General features: G+C 45.1%; 1 protein-coding gene across 1 annotated transcript in view; it reads right to left on the bottom strand.

Annotated features, from left to right (window-relative positions):
• PGAP1 (post-GPI attachment to proteins inositol deacylase 1) overlaps positions 1–23532 on the bottom strand; it is a 2682422-nt gene that overhangs the window by 681209 nt on the left and 1977681 nt on the right. The window contains exon 19 of the mRNA XM_044060619.1: positions 5004–5094. Coding sequence (XP_043916554.1) covers positions 5004–5094 — 91 coding nt within the window. The remainder of the gene's footprint in view (positions 1–5003; positions 5095–23532) is intronic.

Below are 23532 nucleotides of genomic sequence, written 5' to 3'. Positions count from 1 at the left end.
GAACTTCATATAGTCGTGACCATAAGTCTGCAGTTTTGAAACTTTGAACAGATTAAATGGAGATCGCCCTATAGCATGGAATAGGAAATTTACCATTCTCTTCATTGCAGTGCGATCTTGCAGTTGGTATATTTAATTAGAAGAGGGTGTGGGAGGTGCAGGGAGGCTTGCCTCCTGCATAAATGCAAAAAAGTTTTTATTTTTATTTTATTGAAGTTTTGAACTTTCAAAACTTCAATGTTATGGCCTCAACTATATGAAGTTTTGAAAGTTTGAGCTTCCAAAGTAGATCCCCAGAAACACATCTGTGAAGCATCCATTCGTAAGCATGTGTTTTGGACTTGCTCAATGAGTCGGGCAGTTGACTGCACTCTGTAGGAATGTAAACCACCTGTAAAGCCACTTGATACTTGATCTGCATAGGTGATAGCACTTTGTATCCCCTGCTTGTTGATGTACCACACCACAGTGGTATTATTTCCAATGTCTTTGAGGGGAGCCTGGGTGGAAAAAGGAATAAAAAGCTTGGAGAGCCAGAAGCAAAGCTCTCATTTCTTTTATGTTGATATGATCTGACCTCTGAGGAGGAGGTCAAAGACCTGGACTTTAGAGGGCCACAAGAAGCCCCCACCCCAAGTTTGAGTCACCTATGAATAATTCCTGGGGAAAAAATGGAGTCTGAAAGGGAAGCCCCTGAATGAGACAGAGTAGCTGAATCCACTACTGAACATCGAGTTATGAGACAGGTAAAGGAACTAAGGACTCCAGAGGGTGGCAATGTTGAAGCTACACTGATATAAGGAACCAATGTAACTTCCTCATATGGAGCCTGGTAAGAGGAAGCATGGGAACAGGCCGTAGGAAAGGACAGACAGAGGAAATAGAGACTGGAAAAAGGTTGTCAACTGACAATACCTTTGGAGCAGGAAGAGAAGCAAAAATGGAAAGAGTCTGAAGCCTGCACCCCAGAAAAACATGATCCTGGGAGGTCATCAGAACAGATTTCTTGAGATTTACTGTTAATCACAGACTTTGCAAATGAGAAATGGTAAAGTTGAGATCCTAATACAGACTGTTGGGAGTAGGAGCTTGAATTACTTGAATGTCTAGATAGGGGAAATTTGTCTCCCCTTGAAGTCTGGAAAAAGCAAAGACAAGAGCGATCTATTTGGTGAATACCCTTGGGGCAGAAGAAAGGTCAAAGGGCAAATCAGAGAACTGAAAATGAGAGTATGAAACACAGAAAAGTAAAAATTTCCTGAACACAGAGTAAATAGGGATGCAAAGGTATGCATCCTTGAGCTCCAGAGAAACCAAGGTCTGGGAAAGAAGAGGGGGAAACAAGGTCTGAAGAGAGAGCATCCAAAAAGAAGGGACTCTCAGGAAGGTGTTGAACAGAGAAAGATCCAGAACTGGTCTCCAGGCACCCTCATTCCGAGGAACTAAAAACATTCTGGAGTAAAATCCCTTTCCTACTTGGGACGATGGAACAGGCTGAATAGTGCCCTGATCTAAAAGGACTACAAAACCTCTGTAAAATGGGGAGGCTGTTCCAGAAGTGGTTGTGGAATGCCTGAAAAAAAGCTCTTCCAGAGGAGGTTGTGGAATGCCTGAAAAGGTGGGAAGTAAGGGATTTCCAAATCATGAAATATCCCTGACAAATGATAGCATCCAGACGTCAAAGGTGACCTGAAAACAATTAGGAAGAGACAGAGAAATGCAGACAGAGAGAGGAGGACCTGGCTGAAGGGAAGAGGAGGACAAATGTCAAATAGAAACATGCTTGTCCTGAAAAGAATTCTGAGGCAAAGGAGTCAGACTGGATTTAGCAGGGGGAATATGCCTAGACCTCTTTCTACCCTTGGTAGATGGGTAAGTCTGCCTTTTGACAAAGGTAGATTTAGAAAGGTAATTTGGGGATAGCGGAGACAAAACTATGTTTGAGTTCCTGCAAAGTCTTACCCTTATCCTGGGGGGACTTAAATAGGTCAGCAGCAGCTGATTTTAAATTATCTAGCGGGGCATCCAAAAGCTTAACTTCAACAACTCCGGGTAACGCCTGTAGATGTAGCCAAGAATAACACCTCATGATAGAACCAAAAGCAACAGCTGTGAAAAATGCATCAGCTGGATCACTGCTGCATTTTATGATGTGATGGGCAACCTAGGAAGTGGATACAAGTAGGGTACACAGCAGAAACCTTCTCATCAGAATCAGGAAGGTCACAGACCACCAAAGTTACCTTAGAAAAAAGAGCCGAAACATACCAGGTCAGGTAGGTTCAGTAATTAATAGCCGTAAAAGGCAAGGTGGCACCAGTTTACACATAGTTCATAGTTTAGTACTAAGCTAACTGCCCTTGCGAGCCATTTTAAGCCTAGCCAATTATCCCTTGTGAGACTCAAACCCTGCACCTTGTGTTTGTAAGGCAAACACCTTGGCCATTAAGCCACCCTCCCAACCCCTTAAGCCACCCTCCCAACACTTTTTTTTACTTAACTTGATTGTCCTTATCTGAAGGCAGAAACTTAGTAGACGGCAGAAGCTTAGAAGGCTTAGGAAATGAACCAATGAAGGATCAGCAAAAGGGCAATTATACAAAAATTCACAATCCTCAGGCACCTTGTACTACCTGTCACGTTTGTTAGAGACTGGGGGTTAAGAAACAGGAGCCACAGAGGCAGCAGAAAACATGTCCAAAATGTCTGCCAAAACAGGAAGAACAGCAGGCAGCTTAGGAAACTTCATTTGTAAAAGCTCATAATACCTTTATTTTGAATGTCACACAGCTGAAGGCAATCCCATTTGAAGTGCTCCATCATGCCAGCAATAGTGTCACCAAAGGATAATTCTTCCAAGGGGGAGTCTGGACTCAAAGAATCCTCTTCCTCAGAACCATTGTCAAGTGAGGAAAGAATCTGAGAAGCGTAAGCTAGGAATTTCTCCTCAGAGTCTGAGTCCTCATCTGAGAATCCAATTAGTTAGGCCTCTTAACAGGAGTAGAAGACAATGAACTAACACTGCTTCAAGGCCATCAAAGCACTGAACAGACACCGAGTAAAATCCCGCTACTGACATTGGGGATCATTAACAGGGGTGATAAGTTTAGGTTTTTCCTGAGCGGGATGTCCGTCCAAAGAACTCTTGCTGGTTCAGACCCTTAACGGGATTCAATAATTGTAGTATGAATCTCTTCCCTCACTAAAATCTGAGGACTGCCCCTTGTCCCTCTGAAAAAAATAGGTTGAGGTTCCCCCGCAACATCCAGAACAGACATTGGAAAAGCCTCTGAGGATGTCCAAGATCTGTGATCCATGCAGGCATCTGACGGGATCACAGCAGAAGAATCCAAGTAAAGTACAGGCCAGTCTTCAGGACTTTCACTAGCTTCTAGAAAGACATCTGGGGAGGCTGGACAGCAACCAGATCAGGCCTCACATTTTTGGCAGACAGGTGACCTTTGAGATGGGAGGATTCTGCTATTGCACACTGAGCCAAGAGCGCAAGTTGTTTGTTTTCAAGGTATATGGATAAGGAAGATAAGCGACTACAAAGGATCTTAGGGACAAATGCTCAGCACATGGACCACTGCGTATGGTTGCGGGAAGCTCTCAAAAAAAAAAAAAAAGGTCATTACGACCTTTATGAACAATCTGCCTCCCAAACTGACATTTACCTTTCTTGGATGACATGAACACAAATACACTACAATAATGAAAAATGGTAGAGAAGAAACCATAATGGAAAACTTATCTGAAAGAAAGCTTAGCAACTAGCACAAAAGACAAAGGTGTTCTGATTGTTTGCTTTCATACGTCACCTTTATGCCTTACAACTTAAACAGGGAGCATATGTATGATGTACAGCACCTATAAAATCTAAAGGCTTTGGTATATTAGCCGGAATTTGGGCTATCCTTGGCAGGAGATCCCTTATGTAAAGAATAATACAACAGTGATATGAAAAGACATACACAATTTCCCCACAGAAAAAAAATGTTTTAAATTACCTTACATTACTTTTAAACTGACAGGAAAAAACTAGTGCTCCGTTTAAAAAGTATTTCACAGTTTTGAGACAATTCTTTAAAACAAATCACTCCTAGCTTTAAAATAACTTTCCTGAAGACTATAAATCAACAAAAATTAAGAAAATGGAAGGATTTCCCCCCAAGAGGGATCTTATTTGCCCAGCAAAGGAAAGCACAAAGCTGACAGTCGATCCTCGAAAGTCTCAGAGGAGTGTACTCCTTGAGGGCAGTAAAGCTCTGAAGGGCTTTGCGCCCAAACTTGTCTTAGTCATCTCAGTTCAAGTTGTTGGACAGTTTGGGCATGTGGAAGGTGCCCTGAAGCTCTGGAAGATGGCAGGATACAACCCATATAGCTAAGAGTACTACAACAGTGATTAATGCGATGAACATCTATGGTGTTAACCAGCCTGTGACTGCAAGTGCCTAAATGGGCAACAATGAGGCAATGACATGATTGTGAACAGAGGTAACTGCATATATGATGATGTTCCGCATTTCTAACACTTATATAGGTCTCTACAAATATTTATTTGAATTATATTGTTTTCCTGGTCCTACTGGGTGTAGGCTTTCTAATGACCCTCCACCTTATTCTCCTCAATAGGGTTGTCCTTTTTCCAAAGGAAAATCATTGACTACAATTTCTCTACTTAAAATGGCCAAACAGAGATGGGCAAGAGTTGGAGGCCTGGAGTTTATTCAGCTGTCAATGTGGGAAACCAGGAAAACTGTTAATATAAACTTAACTTAATTCTGATGACACAGCTCCAACAAGCTAGCTTATAGTACTCAACAATTGCATTCAGTTGCAGACCACTTAATTTCAAAAGTAGAGAGTTATCCCCATCCACACAGCCTTCTGAAACCCCTCGCAAATTTTAAAACCAAGACTGCTGGCACGGTGAAGTAAAAATTAATTTGTCTCATTTGCTACTCCCAAAAAATGTAGCTATTTCAACAAAAGTCACCTACCTTAAGAGAAGTTTAAGAACATTCACGATAGGGTCAACTTTGTAAGGTTTAGCAGCTGAATCCAGTGCAACATCAAATTCAACACTGTGACCTGTTAAGGCAGAAGGAATAAAAGAATCACAATATCTATTTTCTCTCAAATGTGGAATAGGAAAATTGTAAATGGTGGTACTATGTATCACAGACAATGACAACTCATGCAAATAACAGAAGTCTCAAGGCGCACAAAATATATCTATAGTAAAATAATGCCACCCTATCCCTCCACCAGCAAATTAACTACTTTTAACACAGAAAAAAAGAATTAACATTTCTGAAATAAAATTAGAATTTATTTTCCAATACATGGAGAATAATAATTATGTACCAAAAATGAGAAAAATATAATCCTCTCATAGTGAGGCTCATACATTAACATCTTATTATAACTAGCTTCTAATATTAAGAGGTTTATATCTGGACCTCACTGTTATTGCAAACTTTGTGCTGCCACACAGAAAGCAGTCTCAATAGAACTGCATCCACTAGAGTCCTAATCACATTTCGGAACGCCGTAACACACTTTCATGCCATCTCTCAAATAACAGCAAAAACTTAAAATATGGTAGATTAAAGTGTCTAACAGCATTTAAATCTGTTGGTTAATAAGAGGTGCATTTTGCTTCCCGCTATCATTTGTGTGGCATCAGCAGGTGTGTTACAGCTTTTGAAGCAGTCAGACACATTGCACTGACATACTTTTTTAATTGGCAAAAATAGTAGGATGGCTAAGTTAAATCACCATGTCATACAAGGAATAATACTCAGGTCTTTGATCATAGCTTCAGTTTCTTATTTAATTTCTTGATGCACCTATTGTACTCCTCTGTGTTCTGATTTCCCAAAAGTTTGTCTTTTGAATATTAACAATGGTGTTGAGAAACACTGAATCTGCTCTGTATGGATTCAGGATGTGCCTTTTAAGTGTGTGTTAAACAATGCAGTAAAATCAGAAAAAATCCAGGATGTAAGTGATGGTGTGGATCTAAATAAAAAAGACAAGCATTTAATATGCACCCCTTCCTCCTGTAAGTCACTCATGCAAAAATACAAGCACCACACACCCACGCAACTGAGCAATCTAAAATATGGTTTGTGAGATTTCTACTTGGCTACAGTGGACACAAAGTGATAACTTAAGCAAACCTAAACAGAACTTGAAAATGTTATGAGGTATGTCACTGTCACTCATTTTTGTGCTGAATAAATTCTGTACATCAAGACAAAAACAATTTTCCACAATGATCAATGAATTCCTACAACAAATTTATGATATGATGTTATGCAACCCCACAAATTATACTGTGTTTCTACTGGTTCATAGGTTCATACTAGGCTATCTGCCTAGGGCATTTATAAGCCTAGCCAGAATGTGTTTGGCTTTCACCACCCATTTTAAATTTATTTTGCTATGCCCTTTTTCGAGGTTAGTATACTGTGCCTCTGTCTAACAGTGACACAGAAGTGATACCCGGGGTAAACCTACGATCTCCCATCTACTCATCAAGATTCCTCTTGAAGAGAGTCAATGAGGGACTCTGCCTAACCTGGACTGGGATTTTATTCCAGAGTGAAGAGAGCCTCTGGGTTATGAATCTGTCCCTCCAGCATGTCCTATTTATTTCAGTGCTGAGGTTCAAGTCTCTCGAGCGCGTAGCTCGATGGGATTTGGATTTTCTGAGGTGCAGCATGTCCATGGCTTTATACGTCAGGCACAGATCGCCTCTGAACAGGCGGTATGCCACTGAGTAGAGCTGGAGTTTCTTTAACCGGGCAGCATATGGCATCTGTTTGAGCCCTTTGATCTTCTTGGTGAGGTACTTTTGGTATCTTTCCAGTTGCTGCAGGTGTCTGGTAAGGTACATCCCAAAAGGGGCACTGTACTCAATTATGGGCCTGATGAGGGATGAGTAAAGAGGCACGATGACCTCCCCTGATCTAGATGTGAATCCCTTCATGATTAGGTGGGCTATATAAAATGTTTTTCTAACCACTTTGGCCACGTGGTTGTCAAATGAGAGATTGCTATCAACTTGGGTCCCCAGGTCCCTAATTACTTCTTCTGTACTTAATGGATTACCACCTATGTGGTAATTTGTGGTCTCTTTGTTTTTGCCAAAGGGGATGACTATACACTTTTTGGCATTTAGCTTGAGGCCATGGCTCTGGCACCAGTTGTCTGTTTCTATGAAGCCCTTTTGGAGGATGCTTGTGTCGGCTGGAGAGTCGATTATGGCGCCCAGTTTGCAGTCATCTGCGAACTTGGTCAGCCACAGTCCTTCTGTGTTGGCCTCTACCTCCAAGAAATATATACCGAACAAGAGAGGTCCCAGGACTGAGCCTTGTGGGACACCACTTGTAACTGGTTTGGAGTCTGACATGGCTCCAGCAATTCTAACCATGTGGGTTCTGTCCTTGAGCCAGTTTGCAATCCATCTAGTGACATAGGGGTTTATATTTAAGCTGGTGAGCTTATCTACAATGCCTGAGTGGGGTATTGTATCGAAGGCTTTTGCGAGGTCCAGGTAGGCTGTGTGGACCACCTTCCCCTCGTCAATGGCCTTGGTGACTGTTTCAAAGAAATCAACCAGGTTTAAGAGGCAGGATCTGCCCTTAACAAAGCCGAACTGGGTAGGATCCAGTGTCTGTAGGTCCCCAATATCTTTATTTATGAGGTCCATGATGATCCTTTCCATAGCTTTGCAGACCAAGCTAGTCAGGCTTATGGGGCGATAGTTTCCAGGGTCTGTTGAGGCACCACCTTTATGGAGAGGGACCACTGTTGCTGTACGCCACTCTTCGGGCACATATCCTGTAGTAAGGCTGAGATTGAACAGTAGTTTTATGTTTGGGTTTAGTTCTTCTTGGAGTTCATGTAGGACGCAGCCCGGGACACCGTCTGGTCCCATTGATGCTGTGATTTTTGCATTGGAGAGGCGGCTCTTACCTGAGCATCTGAGATGTCAGGGGCAGCACTCTGCTGGGATAGATATTTGCCCTTTTGGTGGGGGGGGGAGTTTCCGCTGAACCTGTCAGCTAGGATGTTGGCAATGTCTGTGGGTTCAGTGTATTTTTTGCCATTTTGGACTAATTCTGAGCATATCTGGGAATTACCACCCAGGTTCCTAACATAACTAAAGAAAGCCTTGTGATTATCCTTAGTGTCCTGTGCAATTTTTCCCTCGAAGCTGGCCTTAGACAATTTTATGACTGCCCGTAGTTTTTTGCTAATACTGATCAGTGATGCCTTCCCTTTTTGGGATTTTGCTCTATCATTTAGTAGCTTCCTCCTTCTATTGTATAATTTGTTTATGGCTGGGGTCCACCAGACAGGACGTCTGCCTTTGGAGGATTGGGTCTTGGTTTTATTTGGGATGGCATGATACATGCATTCCTGAAGGTGTTCATAGAATGCGTTTATAAAGGATTCTGTGGTCTGGGCCATATTTTTCACAGGCCCGGGGGCTTTGAAGGATTCCACCTCGGTTTTGAGGAGTGTGAAATTTGCTTTAGAGAAGTTTTTCACTGTGGTTTTCTGGGCAGGGGGTGGGGTCGGGATGTGAATATCCAGTGAGATTAGTTTATGGTCTGATCTTACCAGTGAGGGATACACTTCTGGTCTGGAGCATAGAGTCCCCATGTTGGTGATGATCAGGTCCAGTATGTTTTCCCCTCTTGTGGGAGTGGTAACAAGTTGTTCCATAGCATTTGAGTTTATAATTTCTAGGAACCTTTGGGCTAGAGTGTTGGAGCTAGAGTAATGCTCCCACTCTATGTTTGGGTAGTTGAAGTCGCCCAATATAATGGTGTTTGGAGAGACCTTCATATTTTCCAGTGTTCTCAGAAAGGCCGAGTGGGGTTCCTGGGTTTGGGAGGGTGGTCTGTAGCAGGCTATAAACTGGAAGGCAGTTTTACCCACTGTTAATTGCACATGGATAGTCTCTGATACTTCCTGCTTTGCCACCAACCTGGAGGTGTGGGTATCTTTGATGAATATTGATACTCCCCCTCCTTTTGTGGTTCGGTCCAAGTTTTGGGGCCGAAAAGCATGGTATGAGGTATAACCTGGTAGTGCTGGGGTGCTCTCGGGAGCCCTGAACCAGGTTTCTGTTACTGCACAGATATCGATGTTCTCCATGCTAAGGAGAGTTTCGAGTGCGTGCATCTTGAGGTTTAGACTTCTGGCGTTGAGTAGCATTGCTCTTAGTTTCTTATCCCTTGTGATACCTAGGGAGGTGGGTTTGTCTTTTGAGCCTTGCCTAAAAAAGGCACTATGGGGGTAGCAAGAGCCTTTGCCAATATCCGAAAGCCCAGGGGTGACAGGTGCAAGCCGTCCCTAGTGAAGCATCGTGGCTTGTCGAGCATATCATCCCAAGCTGACAGGCATTGGATCCCCTTTGAATGACACCAGTACTTAAGCCAATTGTTGAAATTGATCATCTTGTCTTCATATTGTGGCATCATTCTTGGTGAGGGTAAGATGCTACTCAAGGTCAGGGTCATACCGGCCTGGGCTACATGCCCAGAGAGCTCCTTTATGTCTCTTTTCATGTAGTCCAGGGAGGTACGTCTCAGGTCATTCACACCAGCATGGACAATGACTGAGTCATATTTGTACTTGCCTTGGAGTGACCTGAGTGCTTGTGTTATGTGGCGGATCCTAGCGCCTGACAGGCTGCTCACCGTGACCCTCTCCTTGTTCAGCCTGGTGAGCGGGATGTCAGTGTGCCTGATGATAGAGTCATCTATTACAAGTGTATCAGGTGTGTTGTTTAGTCTTAAGGGCTGTGACTGTTCGGCAAACTGGCTTTGTGAGATATGTGTTGCACGTGTTCTGTTTTGGGGTAGCGGTTGCTTGGGTGTCTGCTTTGGAGGTCTCTGCTGCTTGGGCAGATCTTTATTTAGAGCCTCCGAGTATGTTTTTCTGTGATTATGTGTTTGGTTTGCTGTCGTGGTAGGTCTAGGTGAGACTGGAATTGTAGTGAGTGTGGTTTCCTTCTCCTCCTGACTGGTTATGCCAGTACTGAGTTGAGAGAGCTTAGCCTCCAGTTTGGCTATATGGTTGCATCTCTCACGTGTTGGAATTTGTTGGGAGGAGGAGAGGGTTGTCTGTGTACATGAGGCAGTTGTAACATTGCCTCAAGATTCCCAGATTCACCAGGTGGACCGGAGAGGAGATTGACAACTGACCTTTGGACATGCTAGAATAATATTGGGAATTCCTTAATAATTGAAAACAAGGGCCAGTGGGGATTGAGGGTATGTTGCTTTTAATTTTTAGTGCTGACTTATATAATTGCTTTAGCGCGCAAGTGCCAGGTAACTTAAGTGCAATGTGTTACAGGTAACTTAAATGCAAAAATGACAAACAGTAACTTTCTTTCAAGTGAAACAAGGAAATAAGTACAGTAAGCAATGCAGATATCAATAGTGATCCACAGAAGCGCTGAGAAGCCGCGTATTAGGTGGAATTAGCATTCCAGGGAAATAACAAGCAAACAAACAACAAGCATATAAACAAAGCTAGATTCAGCAGGCCTGGATCTAGTCTATGCTACAGCAAACAAGGTGTACCAATTTCAGTAAGATACAGTTCAAATATTCAGGCACTATAAACCTTTAACCAGAAATTCCCAGCTCAGAAGGGCAGAGTCCAGCCTCTTCTCCCACAAGAGTGCAGACCACGAACCTTGTTAATGTAAAATAACTGGCCTGAAGCCCAAGTGCCTAAACCAGAACTAATGCACTTTAAGAATAACAGACACTGGGCTCTCAATCAGCAGTTCCCAACTTAGAAGGTTGAAAGCTACCTGTCCTGCCACCACAGTGCATGCCACAAACCTTTCTAATGTAAAACAACTGGTCTGAAGCCCAAGTGCTTAATCCAAAAGACTTAGAATGATAACTACACTTTAATCAAGTTGCTACCAAGCAGTAATAAATACAATTGAATACTTTAGAGAATGCCTGGATTAGTGCTCAAGTTACACAAACAAAGCTAGATCCAGCATGCCCGAATCCAGTCTATGCCACAGCAAACAAGGTGCACCAACTTCAGTAAGAAGCAGTTCAGATATGCATGCAGTATAAGCCTTTAACTAGAAATTCCCAGCTCAGAAGGGCAGAGTCCAGCCTCTCCTCCCACAAGAGTGCAGACCACGAACCCTCTTAATGTAAAGTAACTGGCCTGAAAGCCCAAGTGCTTAAACCAGAATTAATACACTTTTAGAATAACAGACACTGAGCCCTCAATCAGCAGTTCCCAACCTAGAAGGATGTAAGCTACCTGTTCTGCCACTACAGTGCAGACCACAAACCCTCTCAGTGCAAAACAACTGGTCCAAAGCACAAGTGTTTAAACCAAAAGGCTTAGAATGAGTTACACCAAGCAGTAATAAATACAACTGAGTACTTTTAAGATGATGCAAAAGTAAAATAAAGTAGGTAGAAACACAAGTACAGTAAAAGCAGATGAATTTTTTTTTCTGAACAAGTGCTGAGATCAAAGAAACAGATTTGAATGCTGAAACTAGAAAACTGGCTAGTTATAAGAAAAAAAAACTAAGCTAGAAGGCTTCCCTCCAACACAGAAGGGCTTGGGGGCTCAGAAGCCTGCAAATAGTCTATACCACTTAACAGGAAAGGCAGGAAACAAGCTTAAATTTTTTTTTCTGTTTCCCAGATGCTCTCTTTGTACACAGTAGGAGTGCCTGAAATCAGAATATGATCTCACTGCACTTAGTTGAGTGAGCAAATGAGATGGGCCCATAAGGAGTATCCAAATGAGAAGTTATGTACCTACCATAACGTTCCATGTTAGTTGTCTTCTCTCGCCTTCTTTCTTGCTTGATGGGTTCGGAGCCGATCCTCGGCTCCGACTCGGCACTTGCTAAGCTCGAGAGTCACTTTTACCAGCTCGAGGCAGCCCCATATCCCATGATGCAAGGCGGTAAGTACCCAGATCTCGTTTGATGACAAAAGGGCAATAGCACCTTGCATAATAACTTCCCAAAGGAAGAAAGAAGGAGAGAAAAAACCTGTAGGATGGTAGAAGGACCAGCTCTGTATGGTCTTCAGAAGTATAACTCCTTGTAGAGAAAGGTCTGTCCAGGCCTGGGGAAGGAGGAGGTCGCAAGAAAGAAGGCGAGAGAAGACAACTAACATGGAACGTTATGGTAGGTACATAACTTCTCGATGTTAAGTTGTCAATCTCGCCTTCATTCTTGCTTGATGGGACCGCGCCCCTAGCACCTCTATCCTGGGTGGCTCAATGGAACAGACTCTTGAGAACTGTAGAGCCAAAGCTGGCTCTGTCCCTGGAGGCCAAATCCAATTTGTAATGGGAAACAAAAGTATGAGGAGTGGCCCAAGTGGCTGCTGCACAAATAGTGTCTAAAGGAAGTCTAGCTTGAAAGGCTGTAGAAGTAGCTAAGCTTCTGGTTGAATGTGCTTTTGGTTTTGAGCACAGCTGTTTTCCCCTGAGCCGATAAATTTCAGAGATGACAGAAGAAAGCCATCTAGACAAGGTCACTTTTGAGACAGGAAGGCCTTTCTTGTTATCAGCATAGGAAACAAAGAGTTGATCGGATTTCCTGAATCGTTTTGTTCTGTCCAAATAATATCTGAGTTGGCGATGGACATCAAGATAATGTAATTTTCGTTCCGATCTGTTTGAATAGTTTGGAAAAAATACAGGGAGATCAATGGCTTGATTCAAATTAGTCTTTGAGGCGACCTTAGGCAAAAAGGTCGGATTAGTTCTCAATGATACTCTGTCTTTGTGGAAGACCAAATAGGGGGGGGCGAACAGATAGAGCATGAAGTTCAGACACCCTCCTAGCTGATGTAATAGCAACCAGGAATAAAGTTTTCCATGAAAGAAATTTCAGGGAACAAGAAACAGCTGGCTCGAAGGGGGGAAGAATCAAGGATGTCAGCACTAAATTTAGGTCCCATTGAGGAGGAGGACTCCTGACTGGAAGCTTCAGGAGGAAAATTCCTTTCAAGAAGGCTCTACAAAGCCTGTGGGACATAATGTTGTGATCTGCGAAACCGACTTGAAAGTTCGAGATAGCAGCCAACTGAACTTTGACTGTGGAAGAAGAGCCCGCGTGAAAAATCTCCGCTAAGAAATCCAAAACTGCTTGAACTGGAGCAGTGAAGGGATCAATATTCTTGGCTTTAGCCCAATAAGAAAAACGTTTCCATTTGCTAGTATAAATCCTCCTGGTAGAGGATTTTAAGGAAGCTACTATGATGTCTCTAACAGGGTTAGAGATCATAGGAAGCCTGGCTAAGGAAGGAAGTGGAGCAACCATGCTGTGAGGTTGAGAGAAGGGATAGACCGGTGCAGCTGACCGGATTGATGAATCAGAAGATCTGGCACTGGGTCCAGATGCCACGGCTGCACCAAAAGGTGACGATGAATGAACGGAAACAAAATTTGTCGAGGCCAATAAGGAGCAATGAGAATCAATTTGGCTCTCAAAACGGTTGCTTTCTGGATAACTTGAGGGATCAGAGGAAATGGAGGAAAGGCATAAAGAAGTCCCTGGGGCCAATCCTGGGTCAGAGCGTCTCTGGGGGGATGGCCTGGCAGTGGGAAGAGAGAGAAGAAGTCTGGGCATTTGCTGTTTTGGGGAGTAGCAAAAAGATCGCAACATGGGCGACCCCATTCCAGAAAAATCTCTTCCACTATAGATTGTTTGAGAGACCACACGTGAGGCATGAGAATAGCTCTGCTCAATCTGTCTGCTAAAATGTTGGTTTTCCCAGGGATATGCGTTGCTACCAGAAACCGATGAGAGGAGATCGCCCATTGCCAAAGTCTGAGAGCTTCTCGACACAAGGGGTAGGACTTGGTTCCGCCCTGTTTGTTGATATACCAAACTACAGACATGTTGTCTGTGTGGACTGCAATTGCCCCTAAGGGAAGAAAGTCATTGAGGGCTTGCAACGTTAAAAGCACTGCTCTCATCTCTAGGACATTTATGTGCAGGTGGTATTCAAAAGGTTGCCACGTCCCATGAACCATCCTGCCCTGATAATGCCCCCCCCACCCGATCAGGGAGGCATCCGTAGTGACAGTGGCTACCGGGGATGGGGGTACAAAGTGTCTGCCTTGGTGAATCTGGGGAGAAGTGATCCACCAAGCAAGATGATTCTTGCAAATCTGTGTCACCAGTATTTGGTGACGCATTGGAAGTTGTTGGTAAGACCACTGAGTGAACAACATCCATTGAAGAAGGCGCATATAGAAGCGAGCCAGGGGAAGAAGGGTAATGGCCGCAGCCATGAGGCCTAACACCTTTAGAACCATTCTGGCCTGTACCTTCTTGCTGGCTAGAATGATCCTGACATGATTTTGAATGTCTGAGATTCTTTGATCTGTAAGGGTAGCTGACATCCGAACAGTATTTAAGTTTGCGCCTATGAAAGTAATAGACTGGCAGGATGATTTTTCGGAGTTGATCGAGATGCCCAATTGAGAACAAAGATGTATTGTGTAATCCCTGGCTTGAAGAAGCTGATGCCTGGTGGTGGCTGAAAGGAGCCAGTCGTCGAGATACGGAAACACCTGGAATCCTTGACGTCTCAGGTGAGCAGTGACCACTGCCATACATTTGGTGAACACTCTGGGTCTGTAGTGAGACCAAAGGGCAGGGCTCTGAACTGGAAATGACTGGACCCCAGCCGAAAGCGGAGAAACCTCCTGGAGCGTCTGTGAATTTTTATGTGATAGTACGCATCCTGAAGATCTATTGAGCACATCCAGTTGTCCTTCTGTAAGAAGGGCAGAATTGACTGAAGAGTGACCATTGAATCTTGTATTTCTCACAGACTTCTTAAGTCTGCTGAGATCCAATATTGATCTCCAGTCTCCCATCTTCTTGGGGACCAAAAGAACCTTGAGTAGATTCCGGGCTCTGAATGATCTGTTGTAACTGGCTGAATGGCCCTTTTTGCAGAAGTTTTAAGACTTCTAACTCTGCAATTTCCCTTAGACCGGGTGGTACATCTGGAAGGGAATTTGAGTGAGAGAAAGGACTTTCCTCGAAAGGAATTTTGTAACCCTCGGATATGATCGACTGTACCCATCTGTCTTGAGTGAGGGAATGCCAGGCTTCTGGGTACAGCGATAGTCTTCCCCCGACTGCCTCCAAGGATGGACAGTCGGGCAACATCTCAGGGATGCTGAAAGGGCTTGTCAGAGAGAGGCTCTCTGCTTCCCTGGTTCTGTGGACCCCCTCTGCCTCTAGAGCGGCATCTGTTATTGTTACCCCCTCTGCCTCTAGGGGTAAACTGACCACGTGAATCCGGCGTGACTCCTTGAGATTTGTGGAACCACATTTTGCCACCCTTCTGTCCTTTGGGGTAAGGTCTAGAAGGGGTGGAAAAACGGACCCCTACGGCAGAAAGAGTCTTGCCGTCCTGCTCACACCTGGTCAACATTTCCTTCACTTGAGGGCCAAACAAAGCTGAACCATCAAAGGGAGAGTTTGTGAAGGACGCCTTAAAGGGATCTGCAAAATTACAGAGCCGCATCCAGGCTTGGCGTCTAAGAGCCACACCTGTACCTGCGGCCCTACTCGCTCCATCTGCTGCATATGATATCAGTTGCATGGAGGAGTTAGCAATAGAATTAAGGGTTCCTAGCTGCGAAGCAATTTTTTCTTGAGCCCCTGCAGCTGTCGGATCCTGTACTACTTCACCTAGCTCCTTAACGATATCCCTCTGGAGTCTGGTGAAGTGGCATAGGTAGTTCAGCGAGCACATAGCAAAGGTCGCTGAAGAGAACATCTGCTTACCATACCTATCCATGGTCCTAGAGTCCTTATTAGGAGGATGGACAGGTACGGAAGGATCTGCAAGTTCCTTCTTAGTGGCAGCCGCCACCACCATGGCATCAGCAGGGACACCTTTCATGAGAAATTGCTTGTCCGAAGGGGCAGTAATAAATTTAGAAGGCCTCCTAGGAACTGGCTCTACAGAGTCAGGAGCAGCCCAAGCCTTAGGAGGGATAACCTGCATAAGGGGGTCGAAAGGCGGAGACACCCAGGAGGTGGAGGGCCGAGATCCAAATGCCTCCAGGTATACCGACTCATCCTCAGAGGGATTATTGGAGGGCCAGTTTCCCCTCTGTTTAAGGAGTTCTAGGATGTCTGAAAAGGAGACATCCTCAGAGGGGGATCTTGGGGATCCCTCCGACTCATCTAAGTCGGTATCTGAAGTGATAGACATTGGGGAGTCTACGTGTTTCCTCTTACAGGTCCTCTTGCGCTGAGGATCCCCTGACTGATCAGGAGAATCCTCGGAAGAGGGGGTTCTTCCCAGTGGGGAAACCTGAGGCGGAGGATCTCTGGGTCCGGGAGCAAGAGAGATGGCAGAGATATCGACAGGCACCGTAGAGGGAGGAGCTAAGGGAACAGACTGCTGGCTGAGTCCAGTGGCTAGCACACTCTTCATCACCTCGAAGGCTCCCCTCCCAGGGAGGTCCGAGAGAACCCGTTCCGAAGAACCAGGAACTCCAGGGCCCACCGAAAGGGAAGGCTCCGAGGCCGATGTCGGAGCCGAGCTCACCAAGGCCAAGGCTCCAGGGGGAAGAGTGGGGTCGGACAAGGGTCCGATGCCACTCACCCCCTCGGAGGAGACCAGGGAAGCCCGACCACCAAATCCCTCTAAGGAAGGTCTCGAAGAGGAGATAAGAGTAGAGGCTGAGGGAGCAGAAGGGGGGGGGTATCTGTCCCTCAGCCATAGCAGAAACCATTCCCGAAGACTCCAGCTCCAAACTCTGAGGTAGAGTCGAAGGAGGAACTGCAAGGGGGTGTGGACTAATAGTCGTCTGTTGAGACGGACTATGTAGCATCTGGGCCAGTGCCTGTGATTTTAATAATCTACTGACCACCCTCTCTAAATCATGGTCAGAAAGCCTGGATGACCTGGATGATTGGCTCCGATGGCTCCGTTCCGAGAGGAGAGGAGAGGCTGGAGCCGAAAGTATCGGTTCCAAGGAAGGGGACCTGGACTTCTTCCTCGAAGGAACCATCGGAGCTGACGAAACCATTGATGCTGTCGGAGCCGACAATTTTTCGGCGCCGATGGAAGGTCTCGATGTATCGGCTCCAGCCGGAGCTGATACAGACACAAAAGTAACGGTGTCGGAGCCGGTCAGTGCCGACACCGAAGCCTGGGCCTTGGAAGACTTAGAAGTCTTAGTCGGGGCCGACTTAGCCGGAGAGCCCTCCGGTTTAAGAAGGCCCCTCAAAATCAATTTATTTCTTCTCTCCTGCAGGACTCTCTGGCTAAAAGAATGACATATAGCACAGGAATCCTGAAGTGTGACCGTCTGTCAGAGACATCTTCTGACAGCACGAGTCACACTTCTTAAAGCCTGAGACCCTTTCCTTAGACATGGTGTGAAAAAACACACACACACAACACCTGTCCAAGAAATTATTATTATCCCAAGAGGAAAAGACTAATCTCTCATATACACACACACACACCCTAACAAGGGGGGGGGATGGGATGGGAGAAGGTCTGACTAAAAGTTTTAAGGAGATAGGGAATTTCTAGTCAGAATGGGACTAAAACTAGTCTAAAACTATTAAAATTAAAGTTTAAGAAGAAAAAGGGGAAAAAACAGTAATGTATAAATCACTTACCAGGAGCTGGTAAAAGGAGGACCTCATCAGCGAAGCGGCAAATGAGATCTGGGTACTTACCGCCTTGCATCATGGGATATGGGGCTGCTTCGAGCTGGTAAAAGTGACTCTCGAGCTTAGCAAGTGCCGAGTCGGAGCCGAGGATCGGCTCCGAACCCATCAAGCAAGAATGAAGGCGAGATTGACAACTTAACATCACAAATTTACAAGAGGGGCGGGCAGTTTCAAGGCCACTAAGATTAACAGCAAAACAAAAACAGGGAGGGTAGGTGGGACTAACTGAAGGGCAGAGTCAAACCTTCCAGTTATGCCTGTAGCCTGTAATTACTAACATAGCCACTGCTGTAAAACATGAGTGAAAGAAAGCACTCATTTCCATTAAGTTCAGAGCAGGGAACTCTTCCCTAAGGTGAAGTGACCCTAGAAGCAACTAGATTAACAAAGGGACTTAAGGTCTGTTAAGTAAGGGGGTGGTTCTTAGTCCTCCACATGAATGAAACATAGGAATTCTATTTTGATCAACTGTTTTTCAAATCTGAGTGAAATATGAACTCCCAACAACTGATGTGGAACCTTGTATATCAAATGCCACATATTTGTTTTTTTTTACTTCCAACCTGAAGTTTGATGAACATTCTTCTCACTTACGTCACATTTCAGGTATGCTAAATAATCCCCAAAATGCTATAGCTTAATTTATGCCTGATGACTGTGGGGAGGTGGGGGGGGCAAGAGTCACAAACTGTTACTGATACCAAACAAGACGGCTACAAGGAAGACAGCTGGCTTTCTGGTACACAGGGGTACATCTCTGGCAATGACCCCATGTGACCTGGCATCAAGGATTATTACTTGAAGAGAAGGGATATTCCTTCTTTACATAACTCAAGTGCTATCAATAATTTTGTGCAGTAAAGCATTAAAGCCACAACTTAAAAAAAAAAAAAAAACAATACCAAGAACAAAGTGGAGTATGAGTTTCACCCTGTGAGGCAATCCATAGGGCCAAAGGCCAGTAAACAGGACAATCAGCAGATGCAGAGCATAAACAATTAAAAGGTAGACTTTGAAATAATACGCCAGAGAAAGAAGCACAAAATACATGTATAGCTGGTAATGTTTGGCAGTGCTTTCAGAGGATGATTAAAATTGCAGATACGGGGAAGCAACAAAACATTAGCATCCGTCTTTAGTAAGACAACACTGCCAAGGTAGCAACGACAAATCGCAAATGTATAAGAAATGGCTTGTCAGGCACTTCTAATCAAGGTGCTACCTGCATACAACCACGCAGAAAAAAGTTATGTCTTACCATAACGTTCCATCTGTGTCATAGATCTTTATTCATTCATAACTGTCAGGATGTCGGTTCTGTCCTCAGAACTGACACGGCCGTTACCAAGCTCGCAGGAGCCAAAAACTCTCAGCAAAGACCTACCCACAATGCCCCTCTCATAGTCTCTTCAGATCGAGTTTGCCCGCCATTATAGTATAGAAATAATAAGAGAGACAGTAGGAGGCTATGTCTGAGCAAATACCTTAACTGATCAAGGAATCTTAAAGTCCACCGGGAGTCCAGGCAGGGAGAAGGAGGGCGGGAAGTAATGAATGAATAAAGATCTATAACACAGACGGAATGTTATGGTAAAACATAACTTCTTTACCTGATGTTGTAAACCTTTATTCATTCCTTACTGTTAGGACTGAGTCCCCAGCTACTTGAGTCCTAGGTGGCCCTAAGGAAGGACATTCCTGAGCACCATAGAACCAAAAGATGCTCGTTCCCTGGAGGCCAGATCTAATTTGTAACGAGTGATAAAGGTATGAGGTCTTGCCCAAGTGGTTGCTGCGCCGATATCATCCACAGAAGCTCTGGAATGAAAGGCCACTGAAGTAGCCATAGATCTAGTAGAGTGAGCATTTATTCTGGAAGGTAAAGACACTTTGTTCTGATGGTAGATGAAAGTAATGGTGTTTCTGAACAAAGAAGATGAAGTCATTTTGGAGACAGGCCTACCCAATCTGGGTCCTGCAAAGGCCACAAACAATTGATCCGTTTTTCTGAAAGATTTAGTTTTGTCCAAGTAGAAACTAAGTTGCCTATGAACATCAAGGGTATGCAAAAGGTATTCCCCTCTATTTGAATGATGAGGGAAGAAAACCAGAAGGTCAATAGATTGATTAATGGAAAAAACAGAAATGACCTTGGGCAAAAAGGAGGGGTAAGTACATAGGGACACTCTTTCCCTATGAAAAATCAAGTAAGGTCTCTTGACACTCAAGGCCTGCAACTCAGATACTCTTCTCGCTGAGGTAAGAGCTACCAGAAGTAGAGTTTTCCAAGACAAAAATTTCATATCACGAGTTAGAAGGCTCGAAAGGAGGACTTGTTAACGACTGAAGCACCAATGTCAATTCCCAAGGCTCTATAGGAGGCTTGACAGGAGTTTAACATGTAATACTCCTTTCATGAAGGTTTTGTACAGTCTGTGTGACATAACAGAAGAATTGTCAAATCCACTGTGAAAATTTGCAATAGCTGCTAAATGCACAGTAACTGTCTATGATAAAGCTCCTACGTGTAATAGGGCAGTCAGGTATTGCAGGATCTTCTGAAAAGGCATGGAAAAGGGGCCTAACGTTATGATCTTTGGCCCACCTAGAGAACCTAGCCCACTAACTAGAATAAATTTTCCTGGTGGAAGGTTTGTGTGAAGCCAGAAGAATCTCATGAACAGAAGATGAAATATCAGGTAGCCTGGCAATCATCGGAAGTGGAGAGACCAGACCTTGAGGCTGTAGAGACTGGGGTGAATCAGTCCCTAAGGATGAGACAGCAGACCTTGGGATTAATCCAGGATCCATGTACTGTGAATCAGATGAGGCCATAGGAAAGGGAACAAGATTTGAGACGGGGCCAATAAGGATCACTGCTTCGTAACCTTTGAGCTTTCTGGAGGAATTTCGGGATGAGAGGAAACGGGGTAAAGGCATACAACAGACCCGGGGGCCAATCGTGCATCAGAGCATCCCTCAGTGACTCCCCCTGAGGGGGGATCAGGGCAAAGTAGCTTCTGCATTTGTTGTTTAGGGGAGAAGCAAACAGGTCACAGCAAGGCCTGCCCCAACGGCGGAAGATCTGAGCCGCTATTACAGGACTGAGGGACCAATCGTGAGGCATCGGAATGTTCCTGCTCAGATTGTCCGCAATAAGACTGGAACTCCCAGGAATGTGCGTTGCTATGAAAAAGCAGATGGAAGCCATCACCCAGTAGCAGATTTTCATGTTCTTCCGACACAGAGGGTAAGACCTGGTTCTGCCTTGTTTGTTGATGTACCAGATGACTGACATGTTTTCCGACTGAATTGCAATGGTCCCGGAAGGAAGGGATGTGTGGCGTGCTTGCAATGCTAAGAGAACTGCCCTCAATTCCAGGACATTTATGCGCAAATTGGCCTCCATGGGGGACCAGGTGCCTTGGACTGTCTTTCCCTGGAAATGCAACCCCCCCAACAGGGAAGCATCCATGGTCACCGTGGTCCTGGGCTGGGGAAGGCAGAATGGTCGACACCAAAGATTTGATTCTGGCTTCATCCACCAAAGCATTTCTTTCTTGCAAACGTCTGCAAGGCGTAGCATGTGGTCGAGTGGGTGGGTTAAGATCGACCATTGTGATGAAAGGAACCACTGTACTAGTCTCATGTGCAACCTCGCCAGTGGAACTAAGGTAATGGTTGCTGTCAGATCCCAACAGCTGCAGTACAAGGCATGCTGGTACAAATGTCTGTGGAAGGAGGACTTGAAACTGACTTCTTATTTTTCAGAGCCTGTGAGGAGGAAGGAAAGCTTGACAGGACGTTGTGTTGAAGATTGCTCCAATGAATTCCAGTGCTCTTGTTGGAGACATTTGTGATTTGTCCATGTTGATCATGATACCTAAGCAAACAGCAAGGCCTTAAGTGTAAGAGAGACTGAGAATGAGAAGATTCCTGGTCGTGGCGGTAAGGATCCAATCCTCTAAATATGGAAACACCTGAAATCCTTGTAGTCGGGGATGAACTACTATGACTGCTGTACATTTGGTGAACACTCTGGGGGCTGTCAAGAGACAAAAGAGCAGTACCCTAAATTGATAGTGATTAGTTCCCAGCCCAGCATGAAGCGGAGAAATCTCCGGAAGTGTTTGTCCATCTTTATATGGTAATATATGTCCTGGAGGTCTATAGAGCACACCCAGTTGTCCTTCCCCAGAAAGGGGAGGATGGACTGTACTGTGACAATCCAGAATTTTTGAGGTTTTATGAATTTGTTTAGTAAGCTGAGATCCAGGATTAGTCTCCAGTCCCCTGTCGTTTTTGGCACTAAAAAGAACCTCGAGTAAAACCAGGATCTTTTCTGGTCTGGTGGGACTGGCTGGATGACTCTTTCTTAGCAGCTTTTCGATTTCTAAGGCTGCAACCTCCCTCTGATGGGGTGGGACATTGGGGATTCGTTTTACGGGTCTGGGAGTAAAATCGAATGGAATATGAAAGCCTCTGGATATTATTCTCTGCACCCACACATCCGTTATGAGTTGCCAGGCCTGTAGGTGCAGGGAAAATCGACCCCTGACTGCTTCCAGAGAAAATCAATCGGGCCACTGTTCAGCAGCGCTGGTAAGGTCGGCCGGAGAAGGAATCTCTAGAACCCTGGTTGTGTGGACCCCTCTGCCCCGAAAGGGGTGTTTTCTGGATGAGTTGACCCCTCTGCTTCAGGGGATTGCTCATCACAAGTGTCCTGAAAAGATCCTTGGGACTTCTTGAACCACAATTTTCCTCCCCTATGGTTCCTGGAATAGGATCCCTGGAGGGTGGAAAAATGTATGCCCACAGCAGACAAGGTCTTTCCATTCTTCTCACTATGTGACAGTGTGTCACTTACTTTGAAACCAAAAAGGGAAGATTCGTCAACAGGAGCGTTGACAAAGGAAGATTTAAAGGGATCCGTGAAATCACACAAACGCAACCAAGCATGCCATCTCATTATGATCCCTGATGCAGCTGCTCGAGCTGCCCCCTTATTGGTGTGAAAGATCGAGCGCATCGAGGAGTTCGAGAAGGATTCCAGGGTGGCCAGCTGAGAGGCAACAGTATCACGCACCTCGTCAGACAGACATTTCTGAGATTAGGTCTCTTTGGAAGTGAGTAAAGTGTGCCAGATAATTCAGCGATCAAATGGCAAAGGTCACTGAAGCGTAGGCCCGCTTCCCAAGTCTGTCCATAGCCCGAGACTCCCTGCTTGGAGGATGAACAGTGGAACTATCTTCTGCGAGGTCCCTATTGGAGGCCGCCGCCACAACCATGGAATCAACTACCAGTTGCTTGTACGAATTGGGCTGGTTTTCTGGGGGGATAAAATTTTATCTGGCCTCCGGGGGACAGGTTCTATGTTGTCTGGGCCTTCTGGGCACGCTGCACAATAAGTTTCACAGGCTCATCCACAGGTGGGGTCACCCAGGAAGTAGATGACTGAGCACAGAAGGCCTGCAAGAACACCGATTCCTCCAAAGAAGGTTTGGAGGGCTTCCAGTCTCCCCTCTGCTTGAGGACCTCGAGAATGCCTACAAATTAGACATCTTCCTGGGGAGACCGTATGAACCCTTCTCCCTCATCGCAATCGATGTCTTCGGTGATGGAATCCTCAGGGGAATCAAGGTGCTTACTCTTGCACAGTTTCTTCTGGGGTGGCTCCCCAGTGGGAACTTCTGAGGAGGTTGTGGCTCCTGTGCTCGGGATCCCACAGTAGGGGGTTTGGACAGCTGCATGCTAGAGGGGGGGGTTCTGGT

This window comes from Protopterus annectens, chromosome 2.part0, assembly GCF_019279795.1.
Source record: "Protopterus annectens isolate FY-2018-M chromosome 2.part0, PAN1.0, whole genome shotgun sequence".
NCBI classification, from domain to species: domain Eukaryota; kingdom Metazoa; phylum Chordata; order Ceratodontiformes; family Protopteridae; genus Protopterus; species Protopterus annectens.
Note: the sequence above shows the minus strand (reverse complement) of the source record. Positions and strands in the feature narration are given on the sequence as shown.